Source organism: Aspergillus puulaauensis, chromosome 5, assembly GCF_016861865.1.
Source record: "Aspergillus puulaauensis MK2 DNA, chromosome 5, nearly complete sequence".
In the NCBI taxonomy this organism is placed as follows: Eukaryota; Fungi; Ascomycota; class Eurotiomycetes; order Eurotiales; family Aspergillaceae; genus Aspergillus; species Aspergillus puulaauensis.
Window position 1 is genome coordinate 2,824,352 of NC_054861.1, and position 21,864 is coordinate 2,846,215.

A 21,864-nucleotide genomic window follows, 5' to 3' on the forward strand; every position below is an offset into this window, starting at 1 on the left:
ATGTCGTGAAGGATGATGGTAATTATAATGTACATGATGGTGATATGATATAATACATACAGCCGTGTCTATTGTAAACCAAGACCAGGCCGCGCGGGTATTCGAGACCGATTCCAGCGCCAGCAATTGATACCCAGAAACATGAAATATGAGTAAAAAGCACAACCCCATTCCGTGGGGCGGAAGGTAAGAATTCTAAATCAGAGCCTGGCCTCTGAACATACCCTCGCGAACCTCCTTGACCACATCCTTGCGGTCTTTCTTACCGACCAACACGACCGCACGACCGCGCTTGCCCATACGTCCAAGACGACCTAGGCGATGGATGAAGTCGATTGTCGTGTGCGGGACGTGGTAGAGAACGACGGTTTTCACGGCCAGGGTGTCGATACCTCGCGACGCGATATCAGTTGTAACAAGGACCTTGGTGTTGGGCAAGTGTCGCTGGGGGCCGCTGTTCGACTGCTCAGGCAGCACGAAGGGAATGGACGACTTGGCCGCACGGTTCTTCTTTCGATGAAGCATGATTTCTTCGGCGGTGGGTATGACGGAGGGCTCTGTGAATTCGGCTAGGATTTCATCTTGTTTTCTAGTGCCGGAGTCCCGAGAGAATGAAACCGCGTCAATACCCTTTGATTTGAGGAATTGAGCTACCTCGTCGGCCTCCTCGCGCTCATTGACGAAGACAAGGATTTTCTTGACTGTCGGCTCGGTCCAGAAATTTGGACGGCCGGGATCGGACTCCCCTCCTGCTTTGCCGATGGACCAGATTACGTCGGCGCAGGCGAGGTTACGGTTTCCGCGGTAGGGATCCTTCTGGATGTCGACCACACCCAGTTGTACACGTCGAGGAATAGCATGTAGATTGGGAGTAGTTAGTCGCGTGATTTCGGGGTAGCGCTTGCGCAGCTGCGTGTCAAGACTGCGCGGTATTGTGGCCGAGCAGAAGATAAGCTTTTGCAACGAAGGAGCGACCTTGCTGATAACTTCGGTCGTTGTTGGCAAAAATGAACGATCCATAAGAGAGTCGGCTTCATCAAGAACGAGGTGGCTGACGCGACTCAAGACGTAAGGATCGGTTTTGGCGATTGAGGCTAGGAGATGCGGGGTCGAAACCAGAATATCGATACCTTCTGGGTTGAAGAGTGTGCTTTTGATCCGACGAGGCGTCAGAGTGGAAGATATAACTCCAGATCTGTACTTGACCGTATGGGAAAAAGCCTTGACTTTGGCTCCCACCTGGGCAACCAACTCCGCCGTGGGTACCAGAATAATTGCCCTAGGCCTCGCAGCATTCGACGGTGGGGGCAGCTCGGGCTCGAGGTCAAACGCCTGGTTTCTCGAGTTCTCTTCCTTCTCTTGCGCTTTCTTCTCCTCCTCTTTCTTTTCAGCCTCAACATCCAGAGCCTCCTGGCGTTTGATAGCGTCGACCAGAGGGATTAAATACGCTAGTGTCTTCCCTGAACCAGTTTCCGCGGCCAGAAGATATTGAGCATATTGAGGTTCTTCGTCATCAACTTTCTTCACACGTTTCTTCGTTGAGGGGTCCTCGAGCAGCCTCGGAATTGCAACGCGCTGGATTGGGGTCGGAACAGCATGGGTGACACCTGGCAGGATTTGAGAGAAAATCGAATTTCGGACGATGGGAAGAAGCGGAAATTGGTCGAAGCTCGAGACTTCTGCGATTTTGCTCTTGATTGCTGTCCGTTTGCCGTAGGAGACAGGCGACAGGGCAGTCTGCATCTTAAGAGCTTTGTATAGCGGGCTTTCGGTTTTTTCTGGTTTTTCTTCGGAGTCTTTGGAGCGTTTCAATGCGGCTTGAGACCGCGACCGTGGATCATCCCGGACGCGCGCCTGTGTCTGATTCATGTTGGGGAACAGGCCGATTCGACCGCGATCTGTCCGCCGTCCTTTGAGCGACGATTTGGAGACATCTTTCGAGAGTGTCATGCGGGCTTTGCGGCGGAGGCGACCCGTGGCCACCGCGCGAACAGCCTGACCTCCCTGCAGGGGAGAAATGGCCAGGGAGGTCTGGGCACGACATAATAGGCATACTGGAGGCCGAAGGGGTAGCGACAGCCCACTGAGCCGGTTCATTGCGGGTTTGGGGATGGGGCTCGGAGTGGGAGGTGAAGGCTGATGGAAAAGTCTGGACCTGCAGAAAAAAAAAGGATCCTCACTGCTGAAAGGGACAGAAGCTTGGACCAAGACCCATTGGACCGCTCGCCGGGGGAATCCAGCGCGCTAGGCCACGTGCAGGCTAGCGCGATCGAGAGAGTCCGGGTTTCAGGCGCCGAGGCTGCAATCTCGCTGCCAGTCGGCGCCAGTTGCTGCCAGTTACAGGGCGTTGCTGTGGAAACTCCCGCCAGCCAAATGTCAACACCGCGGCGGCTCCTCAGGCTCCACGAGTCCGTCGTCTCCAACCACGGCACCAGGCATCTTTATCCTACTTAACACTCTCCCACTGCGCTTCTCCCCTCCAACATTCCTCCTACCGCCCATAGTCTGGACCTTGTTGTTGTCTTCAGTGCTGGTGGTGGATGGCATGCCATTTTGATTTTCATTCCCCCCCCCAGTTGGATTTGCACGCCATTCGATCTCAACTTTCTTCTGAATCTCGTCCAACCACGATCTCTTTCCATTTGACTTCCATAGTCCTTCGTTATTGATTCCCTTGTTTGGGGCGGCGCAAGATCAAAGAAAACAGACCCCAACTTCCCCCCCAACGTTAACGAAATTGGCAATCGCCTTGGATGATCTTCCCTTTGTGATACTGTTACGAGTCCCATGAGTTACGCACTTATTGGGTGTTATTGAATTCACCGGATATTGGATTTATCTCAGACACTTTCACTGAGCTTCCTGGATATCTGTCGTCTCTTGTTTTTGTTTATCGAGAATAGGTATGGTGGCGTTCCCCCTCCGCAAGGGGTTAAAGGCTAAGCTGAAACAAGTTTACTGATCCCCTCTGCTTAGCGCTGTTTTCTTTTTGCTGCTTTTGTGATCTTGAGTTTCTCTTCTTTGCTTTTGCTTTCCTTGAACCCTGAGTCTGTCTTTCGTGAAGATGGGCAGTAACACGGGACAACGGCCACTCTCAGAAGTGAGCCCGATGGCTCACCGTCGGAACTCTCCAGTCTGGAACCAGTCTAATAGGGTAACGTGCGTGCGCTCTGGTGGTGGATTTGTGGCTAACGATAATAAAATAGTCGTCGAAGAGCATTGAGTCCTCGCCATTTGAGTCGCCCTCTACAACGCGCCGCTTTTGGCAAGGCCGTGACTCGGGGTCTCCCTTCCAAAAGAACTCCGAAAACCAGGCACCGTACGACCCAGAATTTGGGGTTTCCACCTCGAAGAGACCGTCTCTCGAGAATTTGAAGCGTGCATCGCGAGTCAAGGGTAACAGTATGTTTCGCGACTACAACCAAGAGTATGATCCCGCGAGCGTCTACGTTCCGCAAAGGCCGCTGGCGTTCAATCGTGCTTCGCCTCAGCGACAAAGCCAGGGTATAACCACGGCCAATACGCCTAGCCCCGACAAGGCGCAAATAGTGCCTCGGCCTCCTTCGCCTAGCAAGGATCAAGCACCCCCCGCGAAGTCGTCGCTATCGCGCGCCAGTAGATTTGGAACCAAGGACATGGGCTTCGATCCCGAGAATGAAATATGGACCGATATTGATGGTTCTCGGTACACGAAGAGTGTTACTTTTGATGCTGCCCCGCCTCAGGTCAACGAATATGAGATGACCACTCCTGACCCTTCCTCGATCGCATCTGATTCGCGCGACGGAAGCTATGACTCGGAAGAGGATGAGGGCGACATCAGCTTTGATCGGGGGTCCATTGACCGTGACGACAGTTTCGATGCCTCGCTCGAGGATCTTGAGAAAACCCCGGTCGTCATGCCTGAGGATTGGCGCTTTATGAGCCCAGAGAACGCGAACGATGAGTTAGTGAAGGAGAATAATGATCCGTTCACCAGCGAAGACAGCCAAAGCCCTGAGCCCCGGTCTTCATCAAGACAAGAGGGCCGTACAAGGCATTCCCGTGTGGAGTCTCTGGATTCTAATGGTGAGCGTCGCCCTCTACCACCGCTGCCTGCGATCCAAGGCCTGTCTTTTTCTCCACGGACACCATCACCGGACAAGATTACCGCAGCATTTGAGCGTGGAAGCGGTAACCAGCGAGTCCTGCCAGCACCGCCAGCAGCGGCAACGTACAGCGAGTCGGATATTTACGAACTCGGCCGCGGTTCCATGTCGCTCGAAGATAGGTTGCGCCTCATGATGATTCAGAGAGAAGAGCGTGAAAAGACGGCTGAACAGCGCAATGATGAATCGAAAGTCAACGGGGACAAGATGGAAGATAACGTTGCCGACACACCAAAAGAAGTGGAGTCTGCGGCGGCTCACGGCAACCTACCTGCAGCGAGTGAAGGCGATGTTTTTTCTCCTCCACGTATTTCCAGGGACTCCATACTGCGCGATATGCGCGGAGGGGACGACTACACGGATGATTCATACGAAAACTCATCTCAAGGAAGTGCAAGTCCTCGCGATTACGGGAATTATGACCCAGATGTTCCAATTCCTTCTCTTGAGAATGATCACGATAACAGTGACGAAGACGATGATGACGACGATACGAATAGTGTCGTGATCAAGCAGGAGCCAGAAGATGATACCGATGACCTTTACGACATACCCGATTATTACGGCACGATACCCTCAAAAGATTCTTCTCTCAAGGACCTGAAAGGTCAGAATGGGGACGATGAGAGTCACTACTCGGGGCATTCAATGGAGGATATTTTCTCCAAGAGCAATGGCTCGCATGCTTCCGATTCGACACCAGTCCCTGCTGATCGGCCCGATGAAGCTTCAAAGCAAATCGAGTCGACCGACACTCGGGAAGACCCTCAAAATGGTGAAGCTTCGGCTCCCAAAATGGCTGCGATGTTGGAGTCTCTTCGACGCCCTGTGACCCCTGACAATGCCTCGGAAATATCTGCGCCATCCACTCCAGACTCAGTAATCCGACATCCAGTGGATGATGAAGTTAGCGATCTGGAAGAGTCAGCAGATGAAAGCATTCCCGACCCAATTGCCACTGTCAAAGCTCCCGGAGGCAGTCTAAAGATTCGTCCATCATTAACCCCTGCAGACGTTGAATCTATGGCGGCTACCCGACGCAAAGTCAGCGGTCAGATACCGCCACCAACCCAGGCCCCCGATGAGCCTGAAAAAGAAGAAGAGCCCGAATCCGATCCTGTAGAGAACCAGGAGCAACCTGAAAAGCCCTCGAAGGAAACCCCTCGCAAGCCCAGCTTAATGCAGCTAGACATCCCGTTCAGCATCCAAGAAGACGAAAGTCTTGGATTTGGCTTGGATAAAGAATTCGACCGCGTTATTGAGTCCCAAAAGGTTGCGTTTCACCTAGCCCTCTCCCAGTTGCATTCCTCAAAGGCCCCGCTTGCTGTGACCCAGGAGCCCCCCATCCCCCACTCAGGATCCCATAACAGTTCCATAGCACGTGCTGACCTTCCACTCCATCAACAGAGAGGCTACCTGATGCGACAAAACACAAAGGTTATTGTTGCCAGTAGCCGCCCCGAGGAGGAGCCCGCGTCCGCGTCCGCAGCAGAGGCACCTACAGACCCGCGAAGCACGCGACCGGGTGGGTCGCCCCAGCGCAAGGCTAGCCAGCAGACCTGGACCACAGTGCCTTGGAATTCAGGTCCCCGCCGGGCTAGTATCCGTACGCCCTCTGGCGCAATTCGCAAGAAGCCCGTTGGTGGGCCCGTGCCTCCTTTGCCGGGCCAGCAGAGTAACGCCCAAGAGCCTCCTACCCCAGTCGAAGAAATTGAGCCAACACTCAATACTGCCTTTGAAGATGGTGAGGAGCGGGGCAGGCTCTTTGTGAAGGTCGTTGGGCTGAAGTACCTAGATATGCCCCTCCCCAAAGGTAAGGAGACTCACATTCATTTTTTTCTTCTTTTTTTTTCATCAGCTTTCAAATAGCTTGCATTGGTTATCTAACATGGTAATAGGAGAGCGCTCGTACTTTTCTCTTACATTGGATAATGGCCTACATTGTGTCACCACTGCTTGGCTGGAACTTGGCAAGACTGCTCCTATCGGACAAGAATTCGAGCTCATCGTGCAAAACGATCTCGAGTTCCAGCTCACACTGCAGATGAAGATGGATGAAGAAAAGTTCAAGGCCCAAGAGGCCACAGCTTCCGCATCGCCATCCCGCCAGAAGCAGTCGACATTTGGCAGAATGTTTGCCTCCCCGCGTAAGCGCAAGGAACTTGACATGAAACAGCAGCTCGCATCACAGCAGCAGCAGAAGAAGCATGATCCTAATGCGCCAGTTTGGGAACGCCTCCGAACGCTTGTCGCTAGGGACGGCAGCTTCGCACGTGCCTACACAGCTCTCAGCGACCATGAAAAACATGCGTATGGCCGGCCGTATACTGTTGATGTGGCCTGCTTCAACGAATGGGCTGTTGAGGAGCAGCCAAGCAGCGTGAAGAGCAAGAAGAGCACCGCAAGTGGCATGTCCCAGCGCCGTCCTCCTTATAAGATTGGAAAACTAGAATTGCAACTCTTGTTTGTGCCCAAGCCTAAGGGCACCACAGACGACGATATGCCCAAGAGCATGAACGCCTGCATACGGGAGATGCGCGAGGCGGAGACTGCATCCACCCGTAGCTGGGAAGGCTTTCTCTCGCAGCAGGGAGGTGACTGTCCGGTAAGTTTTCCCCCTAATGGCCAAGGCTGTATTTAGTATTTACTGACCGGAATAGTACTGGCGTCGCCGCTTCTTCAAACTTGAGGGACCTAAATTGACTGCTTACCATGAAACCACCCGTCAGCCTCGTGCAACCATCAACCTGGCCAAGGCCGCCAAACTCATTGATGATCGAACAACTTTGACACAGAAAGAGACCACAGCGCGTGGCGGAAAGCGACGCAAATCCGCATTTGCCGAAGAGGAGGAAGGGTATATGTTTGTGGAAGAGGGGTTCCGCATCCGTTTCGGTAACGGCGAGGTGATTGACTTCTATGCAGATAGTGCAGCCGACAAGGAAGGCTGGATGAAGATCCTCGCAGAAACCGTTGGTAAAGGACCGTCTGGAGCTAACCCGGCTAAGCCCTGGACTGAGCTTGTTCTGAAGCGCGAGCGAAGCAGGAAGACGTCCCGACGAGAGACAGCAGATCGGTTCTCTCATTTAGGGACTGCACCTCCACCTGTCAAGAAGGACGTCAATATGGCTCCTCCTCCAACGGCGCCGGCGCCGACAACACACGCAGCTCCGGCTCCGTCTCCGCGGCCGCGACACAAATACACGCAGTCACAACCTGAAGTTCGCAGCCCAGAATCTCGGCGGCAGAAAGCACGTTCTTTGATATTTTGATCGTGGAACCTTTTGCTTGCTATATTAGTACTTTCTCTTCCATTCGGATCTTCTCCTTTTGTTTCACTTCGTTGTCTTTATTTGTTTCACTGGTTTATTGTTTTGCTCGTGGTGCAGGAGGCTTGTCTTGTGTATTAAGCCTGTCATTGCTGCGTACAAGACTCCGGATCCAGTAAAAGGGCATGGGCAAGGCAAATCTCCGCAGCGATGAATTTGTGTTTCATTCCGCCGTACATTAATGATACATAGCGCCGTTCCTTGATTGATAATCTACTTGGTTTCTTGCTTTACCACTCTGCGAGTCATTGCCTCGTAGACTGTAGGAGGAAAAAATTGGCTGGGCGGACGATGGCAGTGTACGCGACCGAGGAAGGAACGGGTTGACCGTGCTTTCCTTCGCAGCTACCTATCTGACCACCAGCCGTGACAATGGCGAGACCTTCACATGCCTTGCTTTTGCATCACCGTGACATCCCCGCCACCTTGCAGGGCGAGTCGTCGTACTACAATTGGTCGGGACTACTCGTCCGGAAGAACGACGATGTTACGAGTTGACCCGACGCAAGAGTGGAATGTCGGGGGCTGGGAGTCATCTTGGTGGTGTTGCTCGTCAGCCAACGAGTAGGAGACCAGAATCAAAACAAGCGAGTGGTTAACTTTGTGAAGGTATCCATGGGCACAACCACAGTGAACTGGCGGCTCTCCAACCATATCCTGAAGTCGGCTTTGAGTAATTCACGGCGCAGCTCTCTCTGCCAATAACATTTCGTTCCTGGCGTAGACCACTTCCTATTGGCTCGGACCTGAGGTCCCTGAGTGTAAACCCACCAATAGTGTCGCGCCAGACCCACCTGTCAAACCCTATTCGAGAAGTATTCATGGCTCGCTTCACTATACCTTCAGACAGATATAGTAAATATTGCCTCAACTTCACCGTCGGAGTCATCCCAAGATGGGGTGATCTGAAGCTTCTGCGCGAACGGGTGATCTTGAGCGGTGGCAATTGAACCCCTCTGGGCTATAAATTCCCCCTCGAGGGCCCCCCGGCCTTCCTACGAACTTGCTTCTTACAACTCCCCGTCTTCCTAAGAATCCTACCTACCCTGCTTCTCCCTCCCCTCCCCTTCCCTTCCCCCTTCCCCCTTCCCCCTTCTTATCCTTACCTCCCTATCCCCTATTACTATTCCTCATACACATCAGCATCATCCTCCCCCTCCCCCTCCCCTTCCTCATCTTATTCTTATGCCCTTTACCTGTTATCCTGGTGGTTCTCCTCGTCGTCTCCTGTAACCTCTTCTCATCCGAGTGCCTGTTTTTTTTTACCCATTTCCTAAGGCCATTCTGCCTCTTCTCTCCGCTCCGCTTCCCAACTTTCTCTCCGCCTCTCCCATTCTGCCGCTTCTCTCTCTATCTCCGTCTCCTAGGGCTTCTCTGTCTCGTGACATACCATTACACCCTAACTCCCATCCATCCCCTGTCATTCCTATGCCCACTCCATAAGGTTCTCATACCTCACTGTCTCCTATGGCCTGTCTCTTCTCATACCTCACTGTCTCCTAACATCCTTCCTCACTCCATGCCTCTGCTTCCGCTTCCCTCTCCAGGCCAATCATGGTTGGGCAGGTTGGGATTGGGCCTGGAGACATTGCGTCCCAGGGCTTCGGAAGCCCTGTGGACATTTCTAACCTTGTCATAGTCGCTTGCGGCACAAGGCTCTGGTTGGGTGGTAGGGACGGGCCTGGGTCATCGGACTTTGTTGGCTCCTTCGTCTGTGTGAACGAAGTAAGCTCTTCCTTTCTGCTCACTAGCTCACATGACTAACTTGCAACTATATATACATTGATTGTACTTCGAGTAAACCTTGACCGGCTCCGGCCTGGCTCAACTTCACTCTCGATTGTCTGTCTACATGCCCTGGCTGGGAGGTCGGGACGGGCATGGGTTATCAGACGCTGGGGGTGGAGGGGTCAAGTAAGTAATGAAGCTAGCTGTCCTCATGTAGTACCGAGCATGGCTGACCTTGTAATTATATCTGCCATGCATCTCACTTCGATCACTTATCCCCCTGGCCCTTGGTTGGGTGGTTGGGTGGGCCTGGGCAACCTTCTCACCCTACTCACTGTCTAGCTACTAAACTTCCAGCTTGCCTTCGGGCCTTTCTCCCCGTGCCTTGGGCGGGTGGAAGGGGCACGGGGTGTGCCAGGGGCGTGGAACCGGGTACGTGATCATGGTGCCTTCTTAGTAGTGAGCCTGGCTAATCTCGTAACTTCCTTTGGGCTTAATAGACACTGCCCTAGGGCAAACGTCCCCATGCCTTGGCTGGGTGGTAGGGACGGGCATGGGTTATCCGACGCGGGGGGTGGGGGTTTGGGTAAGTACCTAGATGCCCTCGCTTAGTAGTAACCCGGCTAATGTATAACTATATCTATAATATATTCTTTTCCAAGCCCATGGTTGGGTTGGCTGGGCGGGCCTGGGAGTGTTGATCACCCTACTAATCATCTAGTTGCTAACGTCTAGCTGCTGGACAGCCTTCGGGCTGTCCACCCTGCCCTGGTTGGGTTGGTTGGGACGGGCATGGGATAATGGACAACACCAACACAACTTACTGGTGAGTAAATGTAACCCTATGTAGTACTAAGGCATGGCTAACCTGCCTGCCGGACTCCATACACGCAGGCCTCTTGCTCAGGCCTAGGCTGGGTGGTTGGGATGGGCCTGGGCAAACACATCACTCTACTAACTATCTAGCTACTAACTCGTAGGCTCTGGACTTGCCTTCGGGGGTAGTCCTCCATGCCTTGGTTGGGTGGCTGGGACGGGCATGGGTATCAGACGTGGAGGAGTCACTGTGGTGGTAAGTAATTGTAGTCCTCTGTCGCTCCTGAACAGAAATGCTAACTTGGCACTTCGACTGCACTCAAACACGCACGCCTCACTTACAGGCCCAAGGTTGGGCGGTTGGGCGGGCCTGGGAAATAGACTACTGGATGTCCATCGCTTGACATCCTGTGATCCTAGTAAGTGGTTATGCTCCCTCTTCCGATGATCACTGGCTAATGGAAATATATGATGCTACATACATTCATCTATTGACCCGGCCTTGGTTGGGTGGTTGGGATGGGCCTGGCTTGCATCTACTGCCATCTACTCTTCCATCTACTCTTCCATCTACTCTTCCATCTACTCTTCCATCTACTCTTCCATCTACTCTTCCATCTACTCTTCCATCTACTCTTCCATCTACTCTTCCATCTACTCTTCCATCTACTCTTCCATCTCCTCTGCCATTTATAGCTCTGGTTGGGTGGTTGGGTCGGGCTTGGGTAAGATCTGCTGCCATCTATTCCATTTATCCAACATCTATCGCGATTTACTCTGCCATCTGTAGCTATTTACAGCTCTGGTTGGGTGGTCGGGACGGGCTTGGGATAAGATATTCTTATCTATTTGGCATATGCTTGCGGTCTACTGACATCTAGCGTGGTATATGGTATACTCACCATTCAAGCACAGCATATTACGCCATTTAGTCATGCCCCGGTTGGGTGGTAGGGACGGGCATGGGTTATTGGACACTGGGGCGACCCCAGGGCAAGTCTCCTAATACCAACTCAGTGTGCGTCCACTTACTTATATATAGTCTACTCAACACCTATTCTTCTACGTACATGCCCTGGTAGGGTGGTTGGGACGGGCATGGGTCACCAGACGCGACAACAGTACAGTAGTAAGTACGTTCTTCCATCATTCCATGTCCATACGCTTACTTCAAAATAGGACAACTTCTTTCAGTAGCCACGTAGTGTGACTTCCCAGGCTTTAAGGCATCTCTGCCCTTTTGGAGCTTGACCTTCTTCTAGCCCTAACCTGCCCCACCTCCCTCTTATCTATCTTATTATCTATCTTCTATAGCTAGGTTTCTTAGATAGCTGCCTTTGCTTTCTCTGTTGTCCGCACTCCAGCGACCTTGATAACCCTTTCGTTCGGCCTGTTTCGCGTCGACTCCTAACTTCTACTCATCAATATCCCTCCTCCTACCTGTCGACCTTGGCTCTGGCGGGTGGTCAGGATGGGCCTGGGAGACATTACCTATCTTTCTTGGCTAGGTTCCTTAGATAGCTGCCTTTCTTTCCTTTGTCTCCAGCGCTTCAGCGACCTTGATACCCTTTTGTTTGGTTGCTTCTCCCCTGCTCTTATCTACTGGCTACACTATCACCTCTCTGTCGGCCTCACTACGGGCCTGGGGCAAGGTAAAGTGTCTTCTTCAACCTGGGTGCCATTATGTCACTTACCCTTCGGACAGCACTCGACCTAGGTACTCGACATCTCTTCTCTTCAAAGTACCATGCCTTGGTTGGGTGGCAGGGACGGCATGGGCTATCAGAATCGGGGGCAAGGGACCCCGGTAAGCTTACATCAAGTCAGTTACCAAGAGCTTGCTAACAAGAACAATATCATGATGGTGCTAGGGCATACGGAAGATATGGGCCGATGGAAGTCGGTAAGTTCTTCAGTCACTTTTAGTTCTGTTTGTTCGGCAGTTAGTTGACTGTCTGGCATGTCTTGTAAGTGGTGGGAATGAAATAGATACATAGGCCTTTTAGTAAGTTTTCCCCAATTGTAATACTGCAGCTGTATTCCGCGCCCTGGAAGAAGGAAACAAGAGGTTTCATGGCTTGTTAGACAATAATAATAGTGAAATAACTTGACGATGTGCAAAATAGAATATCCTCCTTAACTCCTATCGTGATTGGCGACGTGAGCCTTGACAGAGTAACATCGTTTGTCCCTGACTTCGCCAGGCCATTATTCTTTTGGACTTCGATGGAACGTAGTTGGTTCCAGCGATATTGGAGGATTTTAGTGAGGCTGGAGATTGCTGTGAGTCACAATCAGATCGCAACCCCGCAGATGACGACGTTACAATACACCAAATGTCCAATGCTTCTCTCCTTCCCACTTCACCTGTCCGTATTATCACAATGGCCGAGACCGAAGAATATCCTCTGCCACCATCGGGCGCCCAGGCTGACGATGAGCGCGATGTGGAGGAATCAAAGAGGACGAAGCTGTTAGTCCTGATCGGCTCTGGGATCCTCCAGCTGCCAATCTGGGGTACATTCATCCACGTCCTGCATGTCTATGCCTGAATTGCATCCCTGCTTACGCTCTGACAGGCTTTGCAATGAGCTATGGTGTATTCCAAGAGTACTACTCCGAGAACTGGACCTTCAAGGGAGACCGCAGCACAACTGGTGTAATCGGCACCACCGCCAACGGGGTCATGTACCTGTCCATGCCCTTTCTCTTTGCGTTGTTCACTCGACGATGGGCCCATCGCCGCCAACTCGCAGCTCTTTGCGGAACCGTGATTGCCTGCATCAGCTTCCTGCTGTCCTCTTACAGCACGACCATCGGCCATCTACTCGCCACTCAGGGCATCACATCCGCACTCGGTTGTGCCCTCATCTATAGTCCAACCACGCTCTCCCTCGGCGAGTGGTACACCACCAGCAATCGCGCCGTAGCATACGGAATCGTCCTGTCATGCAAGAACATCGTTGGCACCAGCCTCCCATTCATGCTCCGGGCTATGATCGACGCCTACGGCTACCGCACCACACTACAAGCCTGGACAGCGATCGTTGGCGGAACAAGCATCCTCGCTATTTTCATGATCCCAACCCACCCCTCGAAACTCTCAATCCCTCGAACCCGTGCTCGCAGGATCCCCTGGAACTTCCTCAAACACCGATCCATCTACTTCTACAGCATCGCCATCATCTTCCAAAGTTCCGGCTACGGTATCCCGCAGACATACCTGAGCACATACGCCCGAGACATCGCCTTGCTATCGCAGACCTCAGGCACACTCATGCTGGCTGTCTTCAACGCGCCGGGAATCATCGCCTCGTCCTTCTTCGGCTGGCTGAGCGATAATAGGAAAATCCCTCTCTCAGCGCCCGCTGTATCCGCTATCCCCCCTATCTGTTGCGCCCTTGCCACGTTCCTCTTGTGGGGCTTGACAACCGAAGGCGCAATTGGGCTCCTCGTAGTATTCTCTATGACGTTTGGATTCTTCTCTGGTGGTTACAGTGCTACCTGGGGTGGAATGCTTAAGCAGATGGAGCACGAGTCTGCTGAACGGAATGAGGCCGTGGACCCTGGGATGCTCTACGGTCTGTTGAATGGGGTGAGGGGGATCGGATATGCAAGCGGGGGCTTTGCTGGTGTGAAGTTGCTCCAGGCCGGGACTATATCGTCGGCTAGTCAGCGCTTTGCGTACGGGTCTTCGTATGGGCCTCTTATTCTCTTTACGGGGCTTTCGTCGCTTCTGGGGGGTTGGGTTGTTTTGTGGAAGTGGAGTCCGAAGAGGCTGTTGTTGTTGGTGTCAGGGGGTTAACCAAGCTTGGTGTTGTCGCTGAGTATAAAATTGGCATTGCGATTTAGTTAGTTAGTATCGTCAATTAGGTGATCGCTTGCGTGATAGTGTGAGTCTACCATCATCCGTAGATCTGATGAGCAATACCTCGTGAAGAACACCCCGCGTCGCCCTTCTTCAAAAGCCGGAAACCATCTGCCTCATGCTCCTCGTCTCAATTCAATAAATTTTCATCTTACGATAACATTCAATATCAAAATCCACTACAATGGCCACGTCCGACCCCGTCCACTTCTTCGACCTCTACTCCGACCTCCCAGGTCCGCAATCTACCCCGCAACCAGCCTATCACATCCCTCCAGAAGCTAATACAATACTTTACTGTCTATATCAGGCCCGTCCAAATCATGGTCTCCCAACACCCTCAAGATCCGAGCAGTCCTCAATTACAAGAACATCCCCTACACCCAAAGTTTTCTCTCCTTCACAGACATAAAACCCCTCTTTACAAGCCTCGACCTACCACCCAACAACGAAGCATTCGTCTACACCCTACCTGTAATAATCAACAAGGCATCGGCGTCTCCCACCCAGAACCCGCACGGCGCGATAAAAGACTCCCTCCCGATCGCACTGCACCTTGAGAAGCTGTTCCCATCCCCGTCCATCCTGCCGTCCGGCGATGCTAGCTACGCTCTTCTCGTCGCCGTCGACCGGCTGATGGATCTTATATACCCGGCATTCTGGAGACTAATCCCGCCGCTTGTTGTGGGCCATATAGATCCCCGCGGCCAGGAGTACTTCCATGAATCGCGGACAAAATTCCTAGGGGGTCCGCTTCCTGAGGTGCGGCGGGCAGCACTGGAAGACTTTAATGAACTATGGACATTAATCGAGACAGAGTCTGCGCCTCTGATCAAAATCCTGAAAGGGAAGGATGGGAAGAAGGGACCCTTCTTTGAGGGTGAGAAGCCTGGCCTTGCGGATTTCTGGCTCGTTAGTCTTTGGGCTTTTGTGGAGCGCTTTGATAAGGAGCTTTTTGGGAAGATTGTGGGACTCGGGGATGGGGAGTTTGGGAGGCTTTATGATGCTTCTAGGCCTTGGCTGGAGGGACAGGGGGTTGAGAAGGAGTGGGTGGCTCCTGCCAGCTCGTAAGGATATGGCAGGGTGTTCAGGTTGTTGGTCGATATCAATAGTACCATGTTTCATGTACCGTACAACAATGCCATAACCAGCAGTTAACCGACCCCTGCGGCCGGAACCTCCATGACTTTTTCATGAATCATTCCCCAGTGTCAGATGTGCAAGAAAGTAACGTCAAGAACTAGCGTCTATTACAGAAGCCACCTCATTGAGCCCCAATCCTCTTCAGATACGCATTCCATCCCTCCTCCCGATACCTCTTAGCAGCCTCCACCGGATCTTCAGCCTTATATATCCCACGCCCCGCAATAATAAAGTCCGCCCCGCGCCCAACAGCCGACTCAGGCGTCTGATACTGCTGCCCCAACTTATCACCCTTATCCGACAAATTCACACCAGTCGTAAAAACCACAAAGTCCTCCCCATCCTCCTGCCCCTCAGCCTGAACATCCGAAAGCGCCTTCGTGCTCACAAACCCCATCACAAACCCCTTATACCGGCGCGCATACTCAACCGACCGCTCCGTGTACGTCCCCGTAGCCAGAGAGCCCTTGCTCGTCATCTCAGCGAGGATAAGCAGGCCGCGCTCACTTGCGTTTTCGAAACCGGGGCTCTGCGTAGTCTGGGCGAGGGCCTCGACGATCCCTTCGCCTGGTAGGATTGCGCAGTTGATGATGTGTGCCCATTCGCTGATGCGCAGGGCGCCGCCGTGGTATTGCTTCTGGACTGTGTTTCCGATGTCGATGAATTTGCGGTCTTCGAAGATCAGGAAGTTGTGCTTTGTTGCGAGGGATTGGAGGCTTGAGAGCGTGGAGGGGGTGAGATCTTCGAGGATGTCGATGTGGGTTTTGAGGACGGCGATGTAGGGGCCCAGGCCTGGTGTGGATTATAAGATTAGTAGAGTGGTTTCAATGGGAGGGTTATTTAGGGAGAGGTACGGTCTGCGAGATCGAGGAGTTCGGCCGTTGTGGTTACGTCCGCGGAGACGGTGACATTGGTCTTCTTCGCTTCAGCGATGGAGAAGAGTTTCGCGGTGAGGGGGTTGGGATGATTGGTTGCGCGGGTTGCGTAAGGGAGATGGGATTTGGACGACATGGTGGCCGAGTTTGCCAAAGTACTTTAGATCAATTGAAGTATTGAGGTTTCTGAAATCGAAGTGGGATGTACAGTCCATACAGAAAAAGTCACCCCCACCAACTGCGGTGGAACTTTTGCTCCGGCCCGATAAGATAGCAGCCAGCGCCTATGTACCACACTACCCCAGGCCAAGAGCTCGACTATGATACAAAAACCACTTTCCCATTCCCCTATCTGAGTAGACGAACCCATAAATTACATCAAATCCCTCGCAACGCCGAAAACGCTCAGTCCCCAGAGACCCGCCTGCATAAACCAGAACAAGCCGCCATTGTATCTTCCACCTCCTGCCGGCTTATCTGTGAAAACGTATCCGTGCAGGAACAGAATACGGAAAACCGCCCAGGCGGCACCCAACCCAGCAGCCAACTCAGGGTATTTCACACCCGCGACCAGGATCGAGAGCATGGTTTGCGGCGCGTTCTCGAGGAAGTTGGCGTGGGCGCGCTGGGCGCAGTTGAATTTGTAGGCCTTGGGCTATATTCCAAATGAGAAACGTTAGTGTCTTGTTGTGCGGAAGGATAGAAGGAAGGAAGAATTGTTGCGCAGACGTACGTTGGATTTACATTGCTCAACGGTAGCGTAGGTGTGAGGATACGGGACTCCAGCGGCCTTGCGGAAACTACCGACAACCGTACCGTGTAGGAAACTGAGGATCGGAATAACACCGAGAGAAATGGCGATGGAATATCTAAAGATAAAGATGAGATTAGCATCGCGTAATTTCGATTGGTTCATGAATGGCTGGTGGCCTGAAGCCACAGCCGAATGCAACAGGGGTCATTTTCATACCCGTAGTTTGCGGGGATATCGATCGCGACCATTGTGACGACTGACGAATAGGATTTGATGGAAATAGTCATGTAATGAGGATTTAGAGGCTTGATATTCGTACTGGGTTGAAGCTATGGCGTGACAGATGCGATCGTATGGAGGTTATATAGTCGACGTTCGCTCGGGGGACGGACCAAACAGTCTCCCCGGGTCTTGGGGGAAGCCGCGTTCCGGGGTTTAGGCTGCTCGGCCATACGTACGCTATCCATCCGAAATCACATTCATGAGGCTTGGGCTCCCTTGGGGGCCAATTATCAATTGATCGCTAATCAAAACAAGGGATTGTCAGGCGAAGACTAAGACCTGCGCCTTGAATGGACGGTGTTTTACCCGACCACCGCGAAAAAAGGTATACTTGTCCTCAACGAATGCTTCGATTCTCTTCGATCAATGTCTAGCTTAAATTTCATGATAGATGAGGGTCTGTATATTGCCTATTCCATAAATCCTACAGATTGTGTCCTACTGACACTTCCGTATTTCGCCTGCCATGCGAAGAAATACAGAAGCGCTGCAAAGGGCTGTCCAACGACGCAAAAAGTCACCCAGAAAAACGAATTACCAATTGCCTTGCCAAGAGGGCTCTTGAGCTTCTCGAACGGAGCAGTTAGAAGGATCAACGGTAGTTGAAACAGCATCGCCATGAATGCGACTCCTAGTCGTCGTTAGCAAAGACCCACGAGGTTTTGTGGCCACGAACATACCGATCAGATTGTGTGTGGGTACTCCAACAAGAATCTCGTGCAGCACGGCGGAGACTGCGAAGACTACGGTGCCAGCCAAGGTCGGGTTCCAGCCTCGTGTGACGAGCGGCATATACACATGCCGCTTCATGAAGGTGTAAACAGGTCGATTCCAGGATCGCCAGTATACGCCAAAACTCGGGCTATTCCACCAGTCCGTATAGAACTCCCGGTCTCCAAACCGCATAATCTCGGCCAGTCCATTCAACAAAGACTGGAAGAGGGCATAAAACCCAGCAAGCCAGATTACAAGGGAAATCGTTGAGAGCTTCAGCCCTCGCTCCAGGATAGACCCGACGTGTAGGACCGCGATTTTGTCGGTCGAATTGCGCAAAAGAGGTGCGGCGTATTGCGCGGAAAGCAACCAGATAACCATCGCCAGACCGACGAACTCGAATAAACGCTTGCCCACAAATGACCAACGGATGCGGCGCGTCCGTGGGTAAACGGGCTGGTAAACCAACGTCGGAGCCAATAGGAAATAGATGAGATTCCCGAGAGTGATGTTACGGGGATATGGGCAAGAGCGATAGAGTTCTGGGATAGCAAAGTCTGTCGATGGAGAACCTAGCATCGCGCGGCGTAAATCGCGGTTCGTCAATGCATAGGAGTACGACTTGAGCGACACGACGATCACCTGGATCTCACAGAGAGTCCCAATGCCAGGATGATTGATATAGTAAAAGATAGCATAGCTCGTGGCAGCTAGGCCGAAAAAGCTGATAATAGAATGTAGTAGCGCAATGAAGAACCAAGTCCTCTTCGTTTCATGCAAGACCTTGGTACTATCTTCTTTTTTTGCCCGACCAATAACGCGCACAGCATGTCCGGATGCTGCCAATTCGATGAAGTATGAGCATAACAACTGGCAAGGAACCAGCGCAAAGAGGATTGCCCCGATAACGACGTCTTGCTTGCGGTAGTCGTGGCATTTGATGCAGATCAAAACACCATACTGTAAACACGTTAGCTGGGTGCAACAATTGCGTCATATTGGAAGACGCACCTTGAGGAAGTTTTCGATTACGAGCCGAAGATTCATGGCCACTAGAAGGCGGGTCAGCAGGGAGTATCACACAGCAACAACAGAAACAGTAATATTACCCAAAACAACAATCATGAGGTTCCGAAAGCCAATAAAGCTCGTGGCCTGCGTCGAGTCGCGGCTAAGGCATGAGTGCTGGACTTTCGAGTGAATAGCTACAACATGCCGATACGTGGCCGTCTTCTTCGCGGTTCGGTGATTTGTACCGTTTTCTGAGGGCGAAGAGCCATTATTAGAAGAGTTGGTATGGTTGTTCCTGCGAGTGCCGTTGGTGGCCGAAGAACCTTCGACAGCACCCATCTTGCTCTCTAAATGAATTAAATAAGAGTAGTTAAGAGGATATGAGGATCGTGAAAATAACGAGCATATCGTGACAGAATACCAGTTGTCTGCCAGCGAGGTAATACGAAAGCGCAGGTATCCCTACAATGAGCACCCAGCTCTGTGGGATGATGCGGGGATACGCTTGGAGCGTCAGATAAGAATATCAATCGGCAGCTGGCCACAGGTCGGTCAATTCATGGCAAGAAACTGGCCAGTGTGTGAGTGTAGGCAGTTGGCAAGGGCAGAGACAGAGGATGACGAGAACAGGGAGATCCGGGACAGCGCGGCGGGGTTATCAAGGTTTCTCATGTTGTCGCGAAGGTTGAGCATAGGCCTCGACCAGTGGGCTAGGTGACAGGGGAGCAGAGCCGTTGTTCCACCTGCATGCTGCTGCTAGCTTGGAAATGCGGACTCCAGCGACTGAGATCCTTGAGAGTTGAGAGGTTGGAGACCTTGGAACTGTCGCGGGCTAAAGTAGTGCTGGTGGCAGCTCTGGCCTGGCCCGGCCCAATAATCTTTCTTCCGCGTCCGTGTTTCATGTCTCGGCTTCCGTTGTGACGCTGTGAATAATCGACCCAATATATCCACAACATTGCCAAAGTGAGTCGGTTATTACCATCGTTATTGTTGTCAAGCGTCCATCTACGTCTGCGTCGTCTGCATCGTCTGCGTCGAATAAGCGTTGTCGCCGCGCTAGCTTTCTCCGCCTTCACCCCTGTCATGGTCGCAGAATTCGCCTGTTGCTTTGTCTGTTAGCTAAGGTCAACCCATCGCGATGGCTTATTACGACGACTCTGGGAATGACGGGCAGCCATTTGGGAGGGGCCAGGGCGGAATTCAAGGACCTCGTCGACCCAGTATGTTTGTCGAAGTCGTTCTTCCTCCCGCACGCAGCTCCAGCTAACGGCTCACAGGGCTTGTCACCGATTATGGTTCCTCAATGGTACAATGGATGCGCCATCGGCGACCGAAATACAGGGGCGGCTATCGGATGGAGACAGAGAGACCGAGCGCCAGCTATATGGTGGATGTAAGTGAATATCAAGCACTGTCGGACGGTTGGCAGTTCTAATCATTTTGCTATCGCAGATGCTCCCTCCCATGGCACGAGTGCACTCGCCGGTAAACACGATCCCCGTACGGCACTTACACCAGTCTATCGGAAAGTCGAAAAAGCCGATCACGGTTGTCAGATGGACTCCGGAGGGGAGGCGCTTGTTGACTGGTGGACATACCGGAGAGTTTATGCTATGGAACGGCACGGCATTCAATTTCGAAACGGTTATGGATGTAGGTCGATGTATCCCCGGTAGCGGCAACTCGCAGCTGATAAGTCTAGGCACATTACGACCAATTGCAAGCTGGAGTTACATCGTTGGCGTGGTCGCATAGCAACGACTGGTTGATTTCTGGAGGACAAAAGGGTGACGTGAAATATTGGAGGCCGAATTTCAACAACGTTGAGACGATAGACGACGCACACCACGACGCTGTACGAGATCTAGCTTGGTCACCGAGCGATACGAAATTCCTCTCGGCCTCCGACGACACGACCCTTAAGATCTACGATTTCACGACCAGAACATGCGACAGCGTCCTGACAGGCCATAACTGGGATGTCAAATCATGCGACTGGCATCCGACAAAGGGACTGCTTGTTTCCGGTTCGAAAGATCATCAAGTCAAATTCTGGGACCCTCGCAGCACCCGCTGCTTGACGACACTTCACAGCCATAAAAATACCGTGACCGCTACTAGGTTTTCCCGGGTGAACAGCAACCTTCTTGCAACGTCGTCGCGCGACCAGACCGCACGAGTTTTTGATCTCCGCATGATGCGGGACATTTGCATTCTCCGTGGTCACGAAAAACCGATATCTACGCTTACATGGCACCCGGTTCACTGCTCTCTTATCTCAACAGGAAGTGAAGATGGGTCTTTATATCATTACTTGCTTGACGAGCCCAACCTTCCTGCCGGCCAAGTCCCTACCGTCGCACCTTATGATAGTCCGGATCCAGCAAATACGCCGGCCCAGGTAATCTACCCAGCTCATCGGGTGCAGTATGCCCACGGCGCGACAATTTGGACTCTAGACTGGCATCCTCTAGGTCACATCCTTGCTTCGGGATCGAAAGACAACTTCACCCGATTCTGGTCTCGTGCTCGACCAGGAGAGATAACCTACTTGAAGGATAGGTTCCACATTGGAGAGGAGGCTGCTGAAGCTCAAGGAACATGGAACCGCAACTTTGGAAAACGACAAATGCGCGAGGAAGAAGAACAGGAACTACAGGATGAAGAAGATAGTTTGGTCGATCAAAGGACATCCGCCGGTACAGGTCTTCCCGGCATACAAAGTGCGCCTCAGCCGGATGGGCTGGGTTCATCTTTACTACCTGGCATAGGCGGTGCCCAACCTCCTCCACCACCTGGATTAGCTGCCTCTATGGCCCAGCCTCCAGCAAATGCTTTCCCTCCAAACCCTGTCTTCCCCGCCTTCCCCTTTGCGCCTCCCTTCTCCGGGGCTCCTCCAGCATCGGGGACACCACCGATGAATGCGCCCAATGTCGACCTCGCGGAGCTCCAAAAACAGCTTGCTGCGCAAGGAATCTCACTCCCGCCAGGTTTCCCCCACCATCTACCTCCAGTGTCAGCGCCGATGGGGGGCGGGCTTCCTGGGTTGCAGGGCATGTTCCCTCCTGATAACAATTATGGCCGGTGATTCAAACAATGTGATATCGATGCGTGATGAATGAAGCGGCGCAACGGCGGGTGAACTCTTCGGATAATAGTAAGGCGATGGATATGACCTTATCTTTGAATGTATCTT

The 21,864-nt window shown here is 52.4% G+C and overlaps 8 protein-coding genes across 8 annotated transcripts; 4 read left to right on the top strand and 4 right to left on the bottom strand.

Annotated features, from left to right (window-relative positions):
* Positions 1-195: 195 nt before the first annotated feature.
* mrh4 (ATP-dependent RNA helicase MRH4) lies at positions 196-2,097 on the bottom strand (the record flags this gene model as incomplete). Its single annotated transcript, XM_041706153.1, has 1 exon — positions 196-2,097. One exon carries the CDS (start codon positions 2,095-2,097, stop codon positions 196-198), a length of 1,902 nt encoding a protein of 633 aa, XP_041558566.1.
* Positions 2,098-3,064: 967 nt separating this feature from the next.
* On the top strand, positions 3,065-7,420 carry bud4 (putative GTP binding protein (Bud4); the record flags this gene model as incomplete). The annotated part of the gene is made up of 5 exons (XM_041706154.1): positions 3,065-3,154; positions 3,207-5,420; positions 5,556-5,961; positions 6,047-6,753; positions 6,809-7,420. 5 exons carry the CDS (start codon positions 3,065-3,067, stop codon positions 7,418-7,420), a joined length of 4,029 nt encoding a protein of 1,342 aa, XP_041558567.1.
* A 1,611-nt stretch (positions 7,421-9,031) lies between these two features.
* APUU_51085S (uncharacterized protein) lies at positions 9,032-9,241 on the top strand (the record flags this gene model as incomplete). Its single annotated transcript, XM_041706155.1, has 1 exon — positions 9,032-9,241. One exon carries the CDS (start codon positions 9,032-9,034, stop codon positions 9,239-9,241), a length of 210 nt encoding a protein of 69 aa, XP_041558568.1.
* Positions 9,242-14,073: 4,832 nt separating this feature from the next.
* Positions 14,074-14,960, top strand: APUU_51086S (glutathione S-transferase family protein; the record flags this gene model as incomplete). The annotated part of the gene is made up of 2 exons (XM_041706156.1): positions 14,074-14,125; positions 14,200-14,960. The coding sequence occupies 2 exons, from the start codon at positions 14,074-14,076 to the stop codon at positions 14,958-14,960; spliced, it is 813 nt and encodes a 270-aa protein (XP_041558569.1).
* A 193-nt stretch (positions 14,961-15,153) lies between these two features.
* Positions 15,154-16,043, bottom strand: pyrG (orotidine-5'-phosphate decarboxylase pyrG; the record flags this gene model as incomplete). Its single annotated transcript, XM_041706157.1, has 2 exons — positions 15,154-15,824; positions 15,887-16,043. The coding sequence occupies 2 exons, from the start codon at positions 16,041-16,043 to the stop codon at positions 15,154-15,156; spliced, it is 828 nt and encodes a 275-aa protein (XP_041558570.1).
* Positions 16,044-16,280: 237 nt separating this feature from the next.
* Positions 16,281-16,948, bottom strand: APUU_51088A (MAPEG family protein; the record flags this gene model as incomplete). The annotated part of the gene is made up of 3 exons (XM_041706158.1): positions 16,281-16,562; positions 16,641-16,776; positions 16,878-16,948. 3 exons carry the CDS (start codon positions 16,946-16,948, stop codon positions 16,281-16,283), a joined length of 489 nt encoding a protein of 162 aa, XP_041558571.1.
* Positions 16,949-17,353: 405 nt separating this feature from the next.
* APUU_51089A (putative diacylglycerol O-acyltransferase (DgaT)) lies at positions 17,354-19,007 on the bottom strand (the record flags this gene model as incomplete). The annotated part of the gene is made up of 4 exons (XM_041706159.1): positions 17,354-17,574; positions 17,624-18,617; positions 18,669-18,709; positions 18,767-19,007. 4 exons carry the CDS (start codon positions 19,005-19,007, stop codon positions 17,354-17,356), a joined length of 1,497 nt encoding a protein of 498 aa, XP_041558572.1.
* A 799-nt stretch (positions 19,008-19,806) lies between these two features.
* Positions 19,807-21,756, top strand: PFS2 (WD40 repeat domain-containing protein; the record flags this gene model as incomplete). Its single annotated transcript, XM_041706160.1, has 4 exons — positions 19,807-19,888; positions 19,946-20,061; positions 20,121-20,321; positions 20,371-21,756. The coding sequence occupies 4 exons, from the start codon at positions 19,807-19,809 to the stop codon at positions 21,754-21,756; spliced, it is 1,785 nt and encodes a 594-aa protein (XP_041558573.1).
* Positions 21,757-21,864: the final 108 nt, after the last annotated feature.